Source organism: Misgurnus anguillicaudatus, chromosome 2, assembly GCF_027580225.2.
Source record: "Misgurnus anguillicaudatus chromosome 2, ASM2758022v2, whole genome shotgun sequence".
Taxonomy (NCBI): Eukaryota; Metazoa; Chordata; class Actinopteri; order Cypriniformes; family Cobitidae; genus Misgurnus; species Misgurnus anguillicaudatus.
Window position 1 is genome coordinate 22,095,329 of NC_073338.2, and position 19,539 is coordinate 22,114,867.

The following is a 19,539-nucleotide window of genomic DNA, read 5'->3' on the forward strand; positions in this document are numbered from 1 at the left end:
GGGAAAAATCCTGGAATGTTTTCCTCGGAGAACGTGGTTTCTTCTCGACTGAACGGGGAGGGACATCGGCATTTTGGATGACATGGTGGTGAGTAAATTACCTGGATTTTTTGTTTAAGAAAATGGACTAATCCTTTAATCAACTTGGATTTACAAGTCATTTAACTGTATTGACTAGAGTTGCTGTAACTTATAAAATAAAGTTGACATAACTAAAGCAAATTCTCTGGCCAACTTTAAGGGGGCGGTGCCCCAGCGCCCCCATTGACCAGCCGCCACTGTCTAACAAACTAATGATGTATTATAAAATATGAATTTTGTTTTTAGATCTATCAGCAGCTTGACCTTTATTACACAATGACTGAAAATAGATTTCACAAATCTGAAATTTTATTGTTTTTTTATTATTATTTTTTGCTACAAAATGCTATAAAAACGATTTTATCAATTTGATCATTTTTTTATTTAAATATTATTTATTCCTATATATGTCTTCTAATGGATTGCTGCCACGCACATATCATATGCCTGAACAAATTGTTTGTCTAAACGGAAGAGAATTAGCAAAATATGGTTGTATTTAGATAATAAACAATCTCAAGAATGTGATTAAAAATCGTATGATTCAACATTCGTGTCTTATGTCTCTTTCCTAAATGAGATTTGTAGTAAAAGACCGTATTAGGTGACTAATAAAAATATGTTCACTAACAATTATTACTCAATGCATGACTGTTTTGAGTATTATTTTATCAATATTCCAGTTAAATATAAAAGACTTTCGCTGTTTGTACGGGAACATTGCTAAATCTGACAATTTTAAACATTGGCTTCTGGTGATTTACACCAGGTGATTTATTGTTTACCCATTTTATTTTTAGGAAAAATCTTTGCTAATTCAACTTTAATTTTAAGGTACTCATCACTATTCCAGAAATCAAGTTGATTACACTTGATTATACATTTTAAAGTTTAACACCACAGCTTTTCAATATTTTACTATGTTCTTACTTCAAGTTAGGCCAATTAATACATACCTATCTTTTATCAATGCGTGCACTTAATCATTGTACAGCGTGTCGTGAATGTGTTAGCATTTAGCCTAGCCCCATTCATTCCTTAGGATCCAAACAGGGATGAATTTAGAAGCCACCAAACACTTCCATGTTTTTCCTATTTAAAGACTGTTACATGAGTAGTTACACAAGTAAGTATGGTGGCACAAAATAAAATGAGGTGATTTTTTTAAGCGGATAAAAAATGAGAACTATATTTTATGGTTGAAGAGCACTTAGTTTGCAGCACTTTGACCTCGGTATGTACCTCTAAGGTACCATAATATCTCTAACAAAAATTAACCATGTTTTTTTTTTTGTAGTAAAAGTGTAGTAATCATGTTTTTTTGGTGTATTGATTACTATCAACAAAACGATGGTTTTACTACAGTTACCATGGTGTAACTATGGTTTTTGAAAACCATGGTTATTTTGTGGTAACCATGTTTTTTTTTAAATGTAGTAAAACCATGGTTAATTTTTGTAAGGGATGCACCTTTTAGGTAAAGGCACCATCCCACTGACAGCTTTTGTACCTTATTTTACCTTTTATGAGATTGCAGGACTTTTTTACAAAACGTAACTCATGCACAATGTGAAATTTAAAGCGGGGTTTATACACATCTAACCTCACAAGCTAACTGAACATAAATGTATCACATTAAAATTCATTTGTGAATAATAATAATAATTATTATTAATTATTACAGTGTTTTGGCACCCTTTTTTGTAATGCTATTTTTATCATTAAAGAAATAAAAATAATGTCACTTTAAAGGTAAAACATACTGAAGCAATTATAAACTAATTCTGGTGGTCCTGTAGAAGTTTAGTTCCAGCAGGAGGTGTTTTTACTACAGTAGCATTTCTTTATGAGTTCTTTAAGATCTTTAATGTGATGGGACATATGTCTTTGGGCCAAAATAAAATCAAAGAAGCCAAAAAGTCCTTAATGTCTCTTGGATATTACAGTATAAGACAAAAAGTTTATTGCACTGCAGGTAAATTTTTTTTTTATATAAACACAGGTACTTAATCAGACAGACAGCTTCAGAATATTTTAAAATTAAAGATAACTTGATACAATGTGTTCAGGGAACATCAAACTCATTGTCATGACAGTCTGTGTGCACATGAATACATTGGCGTTTTATGACTCGATAAAATATGAGCCTTTATTAATGTATGCAAATAATGCAATTCATTGCATTTTATGCATTTGGCAGACACATTTATCCAAAGCAACTTAAGGTATACATTTTATGTTCCATTGACACGCTATACACAATTCTCTACCAGTTGAACTACAGAAACACTAGATAGAAGAACTTCATAGAAAATAAAATGTCAAATTTTTTGGAAACGATTAATTATACAATATAATAAAAGTATCAGTTCCTTGTCCCTTCTAGCATACAGCATTATCAGTTTCATGATGTCATGGCATGCACTTTGTATTTGTTTGTAACCACATTACAAGCAGCTTTTAGAAGGCATATACATTTTTTTAAAGAGCCCTTTAGTTTTCTATTGGTGCTGTTGTTTACAAGCTGTTGTGTTGTTGGTTTGAGAGACACAATGCAGAAATATAGTCATTTGCAATGCTTTTCTGAAATAAGCAATGCATTTGTAGATGGGTAAGTAATAAAATGTTAGTCTTGCAAACTAGACATGCAAGCAGATTGAACTCCTGTGAGTTTTATCACCTTGACCTTCCTGCCACAGACTTTACAACAAAAACACTTGTAAAGTTTGTGAAATACAGCAACATTTAAACTGTAAAATGTAGAAAGTATAGTAGAAAACAACATTAAATAAGATGATCTCTTTAAAATGTTCCAAAAATATATATATATATGCTAAAAATAAATGTTTACAAAAATGTATTTTTCATCAAAATGTTTAGTCAACATTTGAAGTGGATCAAATTTTTTTTGAAAAATACCCATTCTTGTCTTAGGACAACTTTGATTAACTTTTTTTGATCCACTTCAAATGTTGACTAGTGTATTTTTTGGCCATTGGCCCTCCATGTATTTCAATCCAAGTAAATATATTCATGTCACATTGGAAGAAAAACTTTGTTTATGTTACAAAGCTGTAAACATACGTTTAAAAAGGTTCAAACTGAATATATTTTCCAATTGAAAAATTAATTAAATAAAATTTTATTTTCTACAAAATGTATTTAACATATATTCAAACCACATGTTTTTTTTTGCCATATGGGATCAGGTTTTTTACTGACACCAAATAATAAATGGAGAAAAGTTTGAGATATGAATGACATAAACAAGATATGTCTCAAGCTGTGACCATGCATTCAATGCATTGGTTTGTTTATTTCTAAAGTAATTTTTAAAGCCTTTTTTTGGCGCCAGGTGTACCAAAATTCTAAGGGAAACTGACATTCCTCTAAAATTATGAGGCCATATCGTGTTCGTGTTTTCAGCTGCTTCCAGGTTGGATTGTAGGTTTATGTGCTTTGTGAAACACCTGTTTGCAGTCAGTCAGATGTTTAATTATATATGTAAGAGTGGATGTGCCGATCCAACCACCCCATCATCATGACAGATGAATGAATATCAGTGTATATATAAAACATAAAATACCTTTAAATCTATACATTAAACATGAGATGAATGAATGTATGTCACATCTGAGAAATAGGCACTGCTAATATAAGGATTCAGCTTGCAATCAAGTATTTGTGCCGTAAGAATGATATATGACAAGCCATCATAACCATCACGTTAGGGCAATAAAAGAAGTAATGTCAGATTGTTGACCCAACCCTGATGTTTTATAATGTCCTGTTAGCCTCTGGCCATCAGTTGATGTCAGTTTGCAACATGGCAGACAGTATTTCTGCTTTCTTGAGAAATCTTTGGAGGGTGCAGAAACTGCACCTTACAAAAGCGGCTGACAGGATTCTGCTTGTTGGTTATTTTTACAGCAGGATCTTATCTTTCATTTTTATACTGTGCTTTTGTGCTAGTATGTAGTATGCTAGTATATAGAATGATCTTCCTATAGGAGTCCAGTCAGCCACATCTCTTGCAACCTTCAAAAATCAACTAAAAACTCATTTCATCCAAATATAATTTGATATTGACTGCAGACACACATCCTCTATCTTAAAAAATGACAAACTCTCTCTCAACAGGAACATCTTGGAGTAATGAAAACTTGTAACTTAGTATAAGCGATTGTTGTATCACTTAATTGTTGACTAATCTTTGGGTAAAAGCTTCAGCTAAATGCTTAAATGTAAATATATGTATGTTTTGAACTATTTGCAATAGGTTTAATTTTGCTGTGGCATACCAAAAAATGAGTGTTCAGTGCTTGTGAATTTATTAAAAGCAATGGTTTGCTATTTTTAAATTGACTATTTATTTATATCTTTGCATTTGGTAGATGCTTTATGTCTAAATCTGCATAATGTGCAAAGTGCACCTGTAATATTCAGGATAAAAAGAATAAACTGGTAATAAAATCTTAATTGTGATCTCAGCACAGTATTATTTATAAAGAGCTCAGATTTATGACATGCTTGTGGTGGACGTGGCACCCCATTTATCAAACCGTAAAAAGGGGTATTTCCTCAATATTTTTTGCCATCCCTCCGGCTCCTTCTACCAAGTTGGATCTTGCTGTTTTCTTCCTAATTACAGGACTCTCATTGGCCGATGAGCTGATTTTAGTGAGAGCCAATCCCAATAAGGGTAACAGCAAACCCCTGACACATGGCACGTCTTTAAGTTCCTAATGATTATGGAGGTCCTTAAAACTGTCGCACTCCTCAGCAGCACCTCAAAGGGTTTGAAGGGGAGTGCAGAGGAAGGGTAGAGAGTTGAGTACACCCCAACAGAGCCTGGTGGCAATTTATTACCATCTTCAAAACTTTCTCCTGAAACAGGTAAGAGCTCATGACATGATTCTCTTTTATCAAGTTGCCTCAAATTTATACTTTGAATATTATTGTCAAGTTGAGGATTAAATTCATGACTTCATCAGAACTACTAAATTGTAAAATTATATTTTACTGGACGTTTACTCAACGTTTTATTTCTCAGGTGAACTGTCATATATGCAACCTGTCATACTTTTTATAATGTATTTGTAAATGAATTAATCTTGCCAAATGAAGACATACTTATTTATTTCACTTTTGCATAATGTTACAATATAAGAAAACAGTAGGTCTATATGTTACAACAAATATGAAATGTTACAAAATGGTGAAGAACTGGCAACATACACAGCTATAAGTTTAGATTACCTACAACCTTAAATTAGTAATACAATAATATAAGAAATATCAATTGGTGATCCTAAACATTAGCTCACTTGGTCAAGCATTGGATTAGTAGAAGCAGTTCAAAGATCATGGGTTTAATTCACATGGAAATACATAATGATAAATTGTATACCATGAATGCAAATGCTTTGGATTTGTTTTGGAAGTGTTTGCTTAAATGAAAACCCAAAATATGCAACCACTTTATATTTGGTTATCTGAATCTTTATTGTCCTGATCTCTTGTGACTCTATAGATTTAATGAATATTTTTGTTTTCAGGAGACAATAACAGAACAACAATGGCAAGGCTTTCATTCTCCATTATGATCTGTGGAATTGCTTTCACAGCAGTCCTAATGCCAGGTAGGCATCAATACAAAAAACTAAGAACGTTACAATAAAAACAACAACAAAATGTTATTTTTAAAAGTTCTTTCAAACTGTATTCTGTATATAATAATATTGCTTAAAAAGTTTTGTGTATAATTTTAGCTCTACACTGAAAAAAAAATTTCATTCAATTTACTCAATTTTTTAAGGTAAGTGGTTGCAATCAATTTATTTAAGCTACATTTAAACAAAAGTTTTTTGTTTTTCTTTTAGCTTAAATAAATTGATTGCGACCGCTTACCTTAAAAATTGAGTAAATTGAATGAATCATTTTTTCAGTGTATATGTGTAGATGATGCATCTTCTTTTATGCTTAAAACATTTGCATAACTTTAAGTAACTGGATGCAAAGCTGTACCATTTTAATAATGAAAGGTTAATAGCAGAAATGTAACTATCAAAAAGTGGTGGCACAGTCTGCTTGCACTTTTTTGTTTCAGGCAAGATTCAGCAACCTTGTTTGGGTTCAAAAAGTACACCTTTGTACATAACTGGTGCATTTTATTACCTAAAAGGTACATACTCTATCTGTACCCAAATGGTACATGTAAGGACCTTTTTAAAGGGTACAATCCCAGTGACAGCTTTTGTACCTTCTGACAGTGTATATCAAAGAAAAAAAACAACTAGACAAAAAATATTGGCAAATATTTCCAGTACAATTTGCTGCTTGTCAAGTACATGAGTTGGGTTCTTTATATAAAGGTCATTGTTCTTTAAAAAAAAAAAACGTTTTTATGAACCTGTTTGTGAAGTGATATGTAAGTCAGTGAAGCCTTTTTCATGAAAAAACAAGAGGGGCTAACCTTACAGACTGGACATTTTCATAGATCTATAAACATTTAAAGAGACCCATTGCAGGCGCAGATGTGTGTCACAAATAATCTTGCACGTGCAGAACATTTAACATCCATTTCTTTTACCCCATGGTGATGATTATAGTAACGCAGCTATAGGCTACTTACCGGATCTCTTTGTAGTTTAACAGGTCCCTGTATACTTGCAGGGGGTCCCGGAAATTTAAGCCCCATTTTAAAGCATTAGCGCTCTCAAAAGAGAAGAGACTGTAATGTGCAGAATGAAGCATCTCCTTTGACAGGAAAAACGCCTGCTGTGCACTCACAGAGACATGTTACTGGAGCTGCTTGGCATTCACTTCAATTTAAGCCAGGTTTGGCTTTTGATTGATAACAATTTTGTGACATTGTTTTATTATTATTGTCTAACACAGAATTCCTGAGTGCTGGGCCGGTAGGGCATCATGAAGAAAAGAACGGTAAGTTTGACTTTTTGATGTAATTATATTATCAGAGTCACCAAAATCTTATGAATGTCATTTAATAAAAAGTTAAAAGTTCAGTAAAATAAAAAAATAGTAAAGCTCCTCATAAGAATTAAATCTAATCAAAACGTAGGGAAATTTACACAGCAGATGTAATTTAAAGATCATATAACACACACAATTTCTGCCAATCTCATGTTAACTCTTTCACCGCCAGCGTTTTTTAAAAAAGTTGCCAGCCAGTGCCAGCGTTTTTCATGATTTTCACAAAAGTTTAATGCCTTCCTGAAAATGTTCTTCTTCAATTATATAAACTTACAATATACCAAATGAAAGAACAGACCCTCTGCTTTCAAAAAAAAAAAAAAAAAACGTTTCATGCTACCTTCAGTAGTTCTTTTGTAATCAGCTTTTGAATATGGGTAGGTTTCTGCAAAAACACCACATTTTGAGCAAAAAGCAGAGATAATTCCATTTTTGTGACGGACTTTTCATAGAGATCCCATTCAGAGCGGACATGCAGCAGCTTGCCATAGGGCAATACTTCCGGTTTTAAAAAGTTGCGGAAGGGCGCCACCTAGTGGATATTGCGGAAAGACGGAAATACTCGTCATTGGCGGGGAAGCGTTTTCTCTTGATTGACGAGATATCTCAATGGCGGGGAAAGAGTTAATCTTGAGTGCCTGTAGAGGAGTGTTTCAACTTTCATATGTCCAAAGAGTCTTTCGTGTTGTCAGACTTATAAAAGACAGAACAGCCATTCCGTTTTTTCCAAAAAAGGCCGAACACTTGGAAGCGTACGGTGGGAGGAGTTAAAGATTTATGTGTACATTTGCATTAAAAAAAAACACTTGAGATTAAATTTTTTTACTGACCGCCTGTGGTTCCGACAGAATGATTATCAAAACATATACAGAGTTTAAAATTAGTAAATATCTTTTTTTGGCTTCAGTTTTTTATAAATTAAGTAATCCATCTAGCCATCTAGTGGATAATCGTGGTATTGCAGATTAACATAAAAATTCATCAGGAGCACTTTTTAATGCAAATGTTTTTTCTTAATCGACGAGATAACTCGTCAATGGCGGGGTAAGAGTTAAAGGCTGCATCATATATAAAAGAGTCAGATATTTTAATAGAGATTGTATCAAATTTTGAAGTCTTGCTTTTGTACTTGTGCAGTTATGGAGGCTGCTGCTGAGGAGACGACAAACAGCGTATCCCCGTTGAAGAGGCTGTCCCGCAACAGGAGGAACATTGCCTACTACAGAAGTCAACCTGATTATTGGGGCTGGTATAGATACTATATGGACACCAACAACCAGGAGGGAGTAAGTTGCATCACTAATAGCAGAAACAGAGATCGGATAAAGAAGACCGATATGTGACTGGCAAATTTGATTTGATGTTGCGTAATGTAGTTTAATGCTATAAAAAGTGGCAACCTAATTGTTGTCATTAAGAAATGACCTTTGTTAGTGTAACCTATTTGAATAAATTATATTAAACTGTATTATTTTTCTTAATAAATAAACAATATTTGGGGCTAATAAATGAATGTTGCCAAATGAAAAAAAAAGGTATGGTGTTTTAGAAGAAAAAATTTACAGTCTCACACAAATGTGTCTTGTTTATCGCTGTGATCGTCTCCACAGGTCGAGGGCATGGACCGCATGTACGTCGCCTACCTGCAGAATAAGCACAGAGTAGAAGAGGGCCGTAACTACAACCATTACCTCACTCACCTGAGCGAAATTTACAAAACCTGTGCCAACTCCGATGACCCCGACTGCATTGCAGAGCTTACCAGCAAACCCAAAGCTAAGTTAGTCATGCCTTTCCCCATAAAGCAAGCTGCTGTGACGGTGTGCAACCCGTACCTCGACCCCTACTGCATGTATGCTGCTAGACCAAAAGTTGCAGAGGAAGAATCTTCAGCCCCAGCAAAGATCCCAGCGCCAATCCTGAGCCCCCTTCTCCCCCTAGCATTGAAAACTCATCCAGGTCAATACTACTATGGTCCGGCCCTGGCACCTTTTCTGTCAGCTGAGCAGAGGGATGAGCTCCTGCGCATCTGCAACCCATCAGACACCGAGTGTTTGCAATACCACCTGCGTGCTGCTTACGGCTACACGCCCACTTTTGGCGCCCTGCCCTCTTATGCTAACCTTGGTTGCGATCCTACCAAAGACCCCTACTGCCAACCCAAGCTGGTAGCCAGGGCACCCTCAGGTTTGTATCACCTGTATCCTGCCAATGTAGCTGCTCCAAAAGAACAATCACCATTCAATCTGGCCTGTGACCCCCGCTACGATCCTTACTGTTTGATGGGTGGAACTGCCGCACTTTTGAGACCCCCTCCAATCCTCCCCCAGTTTCAAACCCGCCACCAACTTGGTATTCGTGGCAAGACCAAAGAAGGTTATGACTGTTATGTGTATTATGATAAAGACTGCACCCCAGTGGAGAATCAGGACTTAAGGTCCGCTTCTGTACCCGAATGCCACCCGTATGACCCCACCTGTGGTAAGTTTGCAGCTCAGAAACCTGCTGGAATAGAAGCAGCAAAGATGGCCAAAGATGGCATCGTTGAACCCCACCCTGACTGCGACCCTGAAATCGATTTCAACTGCCGTCTGCGCAGAGCAGAAACCACAGGTGAGGAGCAAAAAGATGATGCAGGCCAGCAGAAGCAGGATCAAGTAGCTGCAGAGGATTCAGTTCCACGATTTGAGGACTTCCTGAGAGGATATATGGGTGGCTACAAGAAATGAGAAACAAGATGTTTAGAAACCGTACAAAGTCAAACATGTATGAACACTTGAAGTTGACAAGTGAACCATTGGGTTATGATTTCTGAACGGAAGTTTAGATCTGTGCATGAGAAGAAATATCTTAACAATCATTTCTGTATTGTTGAGTTTTAATAAATTTAGAGATATACTTAATTTTGTTCGTCATGTGTCGTGCTGGGAAACTTGTGGTATAGACTTCGGGGCTCTTGCGATGGTAATGTGAAGCTATCTGTGTATTTATGTATAATATATAGTAGGGTCAGGGTGCTTGAATGACATAAACTGATACTATTTTTATGTAAACTGTTGTTTTGTTGGGTTTCACTTTTTACCTTAGATATGATCATTAAGTGTATTTAATGTAGTTTCTATCACTATTAAAAAATATCTCTCCCCTCCATGTTTTCTTTTGCATTTACTAGATGCGTTTACTAGAAATAAACAAAAAACTAATTAAGACTACAAAATTCATAAAAGTTGTGTTCATCTGTGTTGGTAGTGTCATAAACTTTTGTTAAAGCATTAGTCCGTTTTCTTAAAAAAATCCAGATAATTTACTCACCACCATGTCATCCAAAATGTTGATGTCTTTTTTTGTTCAGTCAAGAAAAAATTATGTTTTTTGAGAAAAACATTCCAGGATTTTTTTCATTTTAATGGACCCCAACACGTAACAGTTTTAATGCAGTTTAAAATTGCAGTTTCAACGGAGTTTCAAAGGACACTAAACGATCCCAAAAATATGCACTTTTAAACCACAACTTCTCGTCTATCTCCTGTCCTGTGACGTGCCAGGCCAGCGCGACCTCACGTAATGCCGAGGAAAGGTCACGTGTTACATATATGAAACGCACATTTGAGGACCATTTTAAACAATAAACTGACACAAAGACATTAATTAGTGTCATTCCACATACAACAACGTTGGAACGGTCCTCTTTCTCCACACTTGTAAACACTGGGACGTAGTTTCGCATACGACATGATGACGTATTACGTGAGGTTGCGCTGGCGCGTCACATGACCGGAGATAGATGAGAAGTTGTGGTTTAAAAGTGCATATTTTTTATTTGAGTCCTTTGAAACTGCATTTTAAACTGCATTAAAACTGTTAAGTGTTGGGGTTCATTAAAGTCCATTAAAATAAGAAAAATCCTGGAATGTTTTCCTCAAAAAACATAATTTCTTCTCGACTGAACAAAGAAAGACATCAACATCAATTTTTAAAGAAAATTGACTAATCCTTTAAACACAGAGCTAATGTTTTGTGATAATCTAAAAGTCTATGGGGAAAAAATTAATAGGCTTTTTAGCAAAGGAACCAGTGTCCCGCTATACTTTAGGGCTGTCAAATTTTAATTCGAATTTCGAATATTCGTCGAATGTAAAAAAAAGATGCATATTCGAATGTAAAACTTTGCATTCGAATTTTACCTGTGTCAGGAAGCTCACGCAACGTGATGATGACGTAACTGACGCGGATTGTTATACAGAGCGTTAACGGCTCAGTCAACTATGCGGAGCAAGCCAGCGTTATTCATTTGAAAATAGCAAGAAAAGACAGTGGGGATTACGAGTCGGACAGAAAACATATTAAAATGGCTGTGTGATGCTGCTTTGGTTTTTGGAGCATCAACTGGAATTCAACCGCAAAGTGAAACTAGCTGAGATGACAGAATTAGTGTCGTCTGCTTCTAAATGCAGTTTTAAAGTTTAAAATAACTGATCAACACGAAAGTGCCATAATACAGCTGCTTGTTTAGCAACATTAAAACCATATGTGCATCTACAGAGTCCACAACGCATATGAGAGAGTTGCAATGTAGCGCCGCGGTGGCTTTATTTTTATGACTGATTGGAAACTTGACTTTCACCTGGACATTTGATATGCAAGTTTTTCATCAACATTATCTGCGGGAAATATAAACATGATCACGCCCGCCGACAGGGGGGGACTAAAGGGTCTGTTGTCCCGGGCCCAGGGTGGGGGTGGGCCCAGAGGGGGGCCCAGAACTGGAACTTATGGAATAATTGTTAAAAATAAAGAAAATATTTGATTCATTTGATTTGAAGTTCAGTACGCTCAAAATGTCCGGTCAGACTCAGCACAAGTCCGGTGCTCAGAAAATAAAAGAAAAGAAGAAAATATAGGCCTTATAGAGGAAAATAGAGGAAAATAGAATTCCTAATCTGTGACCGCAGATATAGTCACTGCATCGCGTGTGTTTAGAAGTATGTGCTGTTTGCTGTGAGGTTTTTATGAGAGAAAGCACAAACTATTTAATATTTAATGTGTAAAACTTGAATTTGAAATAAAACTTACCACGGAGAAGATAATGAGATGAGATCTCTATTGCTAAGTGACGCGACAATTATTTATTATTTCAAATCCGTTTACAAGATAAATATAAATTGTTAAACAGATGAAATTATCTTGATATAGGCTACATTCATAATGAGAAGCCTTTTCTTTTTACTGTTACACTGTAGACAGTAATATATGTATTTGATATAAAACTCTATGGTCGTGACAGCACATTGTTCATTATCTGTTGGTTCATGTTGGTCCAGTTTAATTCAGGGTAATCCTTTAATAAAATGTAATTATAAAATATTTTATTGTTTTGTAATATTCACAGCGCACATTCTCTCAAATGTGCTTAATGTGCTTAAAACATGTTTAATTATTCTGCAAAATTCCGCATAGATTTTGCAAAAGAAATCCGCAGAAATAGCAAAAAATAACTCCTTGCACAGATTCCTTATACAGCTGTACTACTCTTGCAGCAATTAAAGCAGTTCAGATTTGTTTTAAATGGCAAAATAGTTATATTTCTTTTTTTTTATTTACATTTTAGAGTATTTTTGTTTGTTCCAACAAGCGGTTAGCAGCCGACAGCAAGTTGACGACATGTTTGATGAATTGAACTCTCAAATCAACACTTCACTTGTTTATAATAACAACTACATAAAATATATATTTTCAGCATATCACAGTGTTAGTTTAAACGTTTATTATCTACACACACTATTTTTTAAAAGCGGAGGCAGGTAGCTCTGCTGCTCGCAGCTGCAACGGGGGCAGAAATATAAAAATGAAAAGGGCTAAAACGAAACGAAATAAACATGAAACAGAATAAACATGCAACCTGCTTACAACTTCGCTATGCATATATAGATTATGTATTGGATGCTGTTTGCATAGATTATGCGCAGTATCCAAGGTTTTAGTCCTACATTAATATTTTTTCCCGGTGCGCTGCGGTACTGCTGTTAAATACGCAACAGCTGCATTGTAAATGTGTGGCTGGCTGTGCTTATAGCGGACTCGTGCTATAGGTTAAAAGTCTTACAACGTTTGTTTTGCAATCATCGTCTGTCAAAATGTTATTTTAATTAAATTGAAAAATATAAAAAGACGGAGAAGCCTAAATAAGCCCGAGGTCCGCCCGCGTATCAGCTGTGAGGTTAAAATTGGCCGAAACCCGACCTGAGGGGTGTAAAAAGGTCGGGTCGGGCTTGGGCTGAAATGCAGGGCTCTACCCTCAGCCGCATTCATTGAGAAAAATGCAATGCATGCTCATCATGAAAGCTCTTTACAAAATAATATCCGTCTGGGCTTTTGGTTCAAAGGCGTGCATGTTTGGAGAAATTTTGATTGAGTTTATATGTTTACTTCAAATTTCTAAAGAGAGGAGTAATATTTATTAAATTTTTAGTCCAAACACGGCATAATATTAGCTGAAGTTGTTTTACTGATATTTCCAATAGTCTGTTCATAATTCATACGTGATTATGATATTTTGTGTCAGTATACAGTGTCAGTACACTGAAAAAAATATTCATTGAATTTAATAAGTTTTTTAAGGTGGTTGCAATCAATTTATTTAAGCTACATTTAAACAAAAGTTTTATATTTTATTTTACTTTACTTATCTTTTTTGTTTAAATGTAGCTTAAATAAATTGATTGCAACCGCTTATCTTAAAAAATTGATTAAATTCAATGAATATTTTTTTTCAGTGTACTACATTTAAAGGTGCAGTGTGTAAATTTTAGAAGCATCTAGTGGTGAGGTTGCAAATTGCAACCAACGGCTCAATCCACTCACCCCTCGCTTTTGAAACGCATAGAGAAGCTACAGTAGCCACCACCGGTAAAACATGTCATCGTCAGAGACAACTTAGTAAAAAAAGTTTGTCCGTTAAAGGTTTCTGTAGAAACATGGCGACACAAAATGGCGACCTCCACGTAAGGGGACCCTCTGTGTATGTATATAAAAACTTCTCATTCTAATGTAATAAAAACATAACGGTTCATTATAAAAAGGTCTTTATACACCCCTGATAATATAGTTTTGTATATTGTTTTGCATTTCTGTCAAGAGATCCTTCTAAAAATTACACACTGCACCTTTAACTAAATGTTTTATACAATGTATAATATGCAATATTCGTGGGTCCTGAATCTGATAATGCCAAATGTCTTGTTACCAGTAAAAAGTAAGGGGTGGGGGGCCCTCTAAGATTATCTTGTCCCGGGCCCAGGCAAGACTGTCAGCTGGCCTGAACATGATGATCATCTAACAACTCGACTGTTTCAGCACGTCTTCTATGTTACGGTAATTACGGAGAGTCTGCTTTATTAACGGCTTCGCTCTGCGCGTAAGTTAAACATTTCTGTTCTGTACTTTATTACTCGCATATATTTCTACATATTTTCAACCAAGGAACACTCAAAATATAATATAAGTTGTTGTGAATAGCGTTTAAGCTTGACAAAATTTAAATGACTAATGATCTTTCCCACTTATTTTGGCTTAAATAAAGATTCATTCGTTTTCATACTTTATTAGAAACACGTACATTTATCTACTTATATATTATATAAAATGCCCTATATTAATATGCATTGTCTATGTATGGCATTCGTTTTGTACATTTACAGGGGCACAAATATACTGGTTAATTTTGATTTAATTAAGACAACGCGTTGTGTTCTGTATTAACTGAGGCTCTGTAATAAAAAAAAAATTAATTAATGTATGGTAAATAAAATAATTTGTTAATGTATACATGGATAGTTTCTTGACAATGTTTGTGTTAATAGCCTACACACGCTGGCTGTTGAGGCATTTTGCACTTCCAGATATCTATGTGCACTTTTGTTCCTTTGCATATGAATTTAAGAAATTATCTTTAATTTATTAGTGTTTATAACATTCGTTTTAACCAAAAATATGCTGTGCATGATTTGTTTATATTATTGGGGCTTTGTGCTGCGCCCTCTTGTGGGCTTTTAGGAGTATTTTCTCCAAGATAAAGTAGGTCTCTATAATTCGAATATAATTCGAATTTTATTATTTTTCAAGGACGAATTTCGAATGTACTTATTCAGCCATTTTGACAGCCCTACTATACTTACGGGGTTGATCTACAAAAAGACATCAATCCTGCAGCACTTGATGGAAGTCCGGCATTCCGGTTAAAAGAACCAATCATTAATCGATAAAGACTGACGTTTGCTGAGGTAGGGGCTAAACTGTGTGCATGCACAAAATGTGGTGTTTAATTTTTATTTTAGCACCTGTTTTTAGTAGGGATGCACCGATAGGATTTGTTTGGGCCGATACCGATGCCGATTTAAACAGACAACTTCTGGCCGATACCGATATTAAACACTTGTATACAATACTATACAGTTGGTCTATTAGCTAGTTTATTTCTGCATCAAATTACTTTTCCTGAACATGGATTGGATCTAATTAACATTCAACTGACCAACATAATAAGAGAGGCACAAATTAAGCTAAAACAAATATAATAAGACAGCATGACAACCTTCAAAGGTGGTTTTTGCTATTCAGCATTTATTTGATAAACAACATTAACAAATTTTTTACATATAATGGATTTCTTTATGCAGTTAATTAATAAACAATCTGTATCGGCCTTTCTCGTGCTATTGCCGATATGCTGATGGTTTCAAATTCATCAAAAATCGGCCGATAAATATCGGCGGCCGATACATCGGTGCATCACTAGTTTTTAGAGATATCTGCCTTTCCCCATTCAACTAGAAAGGACTTTAGTCTTGTATGACTGAAATAACTGCTTGTCGGCGTTGCCAACAACAACACATGTGCAACAAAGTTGATATGTTTTTGGGAATTAATCGTGACTAGCTAGTTAGTTTCTTCAACAGTGTGTTGTATTCATAGACTGTACAAAATGTGGTCATAGTGTCGTGACGTCACCCATAAGTTTGTGAAGAGCTTTTTTGAAGCCAAAAGTTGGCAGAGCCTGCTGTCGTCTGCTTGGCAGCGGGTCATCACAAATCATGCACAGATAACCAAAAATGGGTAAAGAGGCAGGACGTGGGTCAGGGATGGGCTACTTTGGTCCTAAAGGTTTCTAGTATGCCTTGTAAGATCTTAATTGGCTGCTTCAGGTGTGTTCAATTATGGTTGAAACTAAACTCTGCAGGACACCGGCCCTCCAGGACCGAAGTTGCCCATCCCTGACGTTGGTAACGTTGAGGTGGCTGGTTGCTGAAATAGCAGTTGCAGTTCACCTGTCACTCAAGTGGCCACACCTTTAATTTTGCAGAACTTTAAAGGAACAGTATGTAAGAAATTTATACCAATTAATCATAAAATGGCCCTGATATGTCACTAGACATTAAGAAATAATTTTAATTTCAAATACTTATATCACTGACAACAGTGATCCCAGAGTTGCAGCCCTTAACTGATGTTTATGTTGTCATGTTGTATCAGAGTCATGTTGTGGAGTTACAAAATTTTCCCTCCCTCACAGTTGTCATGAAGGGCAAAATTAGCTATAGTATATAGACCAAAAACACTTTTTGTACCAGGCTGTAAACATATTTATGTCTGCTGTAAAGTTCTGCATTTTAACATGGGGGTCTATGGGATTAACTCTCTTTTGGAGCCAGCCTCTAGTGGCCAGTCGATGAAATGCAGTTTAAGTCACTTTCATGTTGGCTTCACGATACAGATCAGAGGGTTGCCTCTTGGTACTATGGTAGTTAAGCAGAGATGTGCGTTGTTGTAGGGGAAACACACCCCTGATCTGCATGTCGTCATAAATGCCTATTGTACTGATCGCTAAATATGCTCAAGATATTAATTATTTTCTCTTACAAATGTACTGTTTCACTTTAGAAGAGATATATTAACCCACTGGAGTCATTTGGATTACTTTAAAGGGCACCTATTATGCAAAATCCACTTTTACAAGGTGTTTGGAAATAATGTGTGATGGCCCTATGATAAAAAAAAATCCACCCACTCCTTGTTTTTATTCCCATTGAACCAAAGCAGTCTCATTAGAGACTGATTCTCTTATCAATGTGAAGTCACATTGATAAAGCCCTGCCCCGTACAGCCCTGCATTACCATAGTTTCCACCCTTTAGCGAGTTGTACTCTGTCCACTAGATACTATTGCCTCAGACTGAATTAATCAAATAGGGGCATTTTGGACATGCTATAATAAATAATCTGTTGGGTATTTTGAGCTGAAACTTCACAGACACATTCTGGGCGCACCTGAGACTTATATTACATCTTGTAAAAAGGTCGTAATGGGTGCCCTTTAATAATGGATGTTTTCTTTTTGAAGGTTAGCCATGTTGAACCCCATATAAGAAGATAACATGACAGCATTTTATTTTAAACTATTCATTTGTGTTCAGCTGAAGAAAAGAGATTGTGGCCCATGTCTTACATTTTAATTGGCCCTGTATTGTCTTAAAAAAGGTATTTGGTAAAGTCTATAAGACTTGGGGTTTAATGCCTCAGTCAGCATGAGACTGGTTTATGCTGACTGCACTTCTGGCCTTCATACCTGAGGGACCATCTGAATGTCATTAAGTAGGATGTGAAAGAGCTCCTGAATGGTAATGAAGGTAAACATATCCTCTGCATAAGCAAACAGAAATTAGTGGTATGGTTTAATGTGCTGTATTCAGCAGTTCTGGAGTGTCTTTCATTGTAATGCAGTCACTGTCAGAGTTTGTTTTTAAAACAAAATATAAATTAGGTATAGCGAAAGATTTTCTTTTTCCGGGTGGATCATCAATACTATTGGTCACCCCCATTGTCAATCATTCTGATGATATGTTTACGTAAGGCCGTCGTACGTGCTCGTCCCTAGGTTCACTTTCTGCGCATGTGCACTTTTAGGTGTATATGTGTGGTGGGCTACGGTTTCAGCCATTTATTGAAACTCGCGTTCTCACAGTATTTTTTCAAAATCCCTACTGAAAAATCAATTACATTTGTATGGTTGTTAGGTAAATATCTGCATTTTGAACTCTCAAAGTGGTGGATCCATTCACTTGTATTAGCTATATGAATCACAGAGCACTGGGCTTTTTGCAAAATATCTTCTTTATTGTTCTTCTAATGAAAAAAAAATTGTAAATAAACAACTAATTTTTAATTTTGGGTGAACTATCCCTTTAAGCACTAAAGACTTTAAGAACAAAATTAAAGCATAATAAAGTACATCTAAGTGTACTTAAATAAAGTCTATTTTAGTGCACTTTTTTCACCCGGGAAGACATTAATGTACTTCATGCACAGAGTCGGAAAATTGTACCACATACTTAGTGTTGCATGTTCAATAAAGCTGACCACAGGCAAATCAGATAAAATAAATGGTTTTGTTGTCCTCTGAAGAGAGCACATCTTCATGTTACTTGGGATTAATGCAGCCTGACACAGTGACTCATTTCTGACTGTAATCACTTACATTTACATATTGTTTCTCCTTCAAAACCTATTGTATATAAGCAACACAAATGGTTCATACACTCATTATGATTTTGTGTTTGTCTGTTGGTTACATAGTTTTTTTTTTTTTTGCAATAAGGTATTCTATTTTTGACCTGTTTTTCTCTCTGTCACTCCAACAGTCTGATATATTTGTTAACTTAAATTTTGTATTCTTTAAAATAAAGGGTGTACATTAATATTCATGTAAATGATTTACATGTAAACATGCCAGATTTAGTAATTCAGACTAATTTGTATTCTTTTCAGTAGGCATGTAGCCAGTAGCACTTTTTTGTGCATGTTTTTAATTTAATATTTTTAAAATGTGTAAACTGAAAAAAATATTTTTGCAATCAAAGCTAGTAGTTTTAATTTAACTGTCATGCAAAAGCTAAACACATTTTTGTTGTGTTTGTTTACCACATTATCAATAAACCTGTATGATTCTATGCTTTAGAATGTAGTGAAGTAAACATTTTCCCAATACAAGCACCCCAATAAGGCACAGGGCCCGGTTGCATAAAGCACCTTAAGTTTTTCCATTAAGTATGACACTTAAGGGGTAAATTCCCCTTAACTATGGTAAGATGATAAATTAAGGATGTTGCATATAATTCCTTAAACGGTTTTCTTAGGTAAAGGTAATCGTTAAGTGTTTCATGACAGCAACCTAGGTTTGTTGTTATAAGTACTACTGTTGCCATGGAGATGCAACAGAAAAAACGTAAGGGTTTTTTCTGCAACACACTTGAGTTTAAGGGAAACATAAGGGTGAACTTAAGGGAAAATTACACTTAAGGTGCTTTATGCAACCAGGCCCAGATGCTTGGAAAATGTAACTAATGTAACTAAGTGTCGTCTAGGGCTTCAGCTATCGATTCTTTTTGTAATCGATTAATCTAGCACTGAA

At 35.4% G+C, this 19,539-nt stretch overlaps 1 protein-coding gene across 2 annotated transcripts; it reads left to right on the forward strand.

Moving 5' to 3' along the window:
* Nucleotides 1–4,605: 4,605 nt before the first annotated feature.
* and2 (actinodin2) lies at nucleotides 4,606–10,206 on the forward strand. Of its 2 annotated transcripts, XM_055201920.2 has the most exons (5): nucleotides 4,606–4,977; nucleotides 5,640–5,723; nucleotides 6,982–7,026; nucleotides 8,215–8,363; nucleotides 8,688–10,206. In XM_055201920.2, exons 2-5 carry the CDS (start codon nucleotides 5,660–5,662, stop codon nucleotides 9,804–9,806), a joined length of 1,377 nt encoding a protein of 458 aa, XP_055057895.1. In that variant the 5' UTR covers nucleotides 4,606–4,977; nucleotides 5,640–5,659; the 3' UTR covers nucleotides 9,807–10,206. The 2 variants fall into 2 exon arrangements, with proteins under 2 accessions (XP_055057895.1, XP_055057896.1); XM_055201921.2 differs by lacking the exon at nucleotides 4,606–4,977 and having other exon boundaries at nucleotides 5,614–5,723.
* The last annotated feature ends 9,333 nt before the right edge of the window (nucleotides 10,207–19,539 follow it).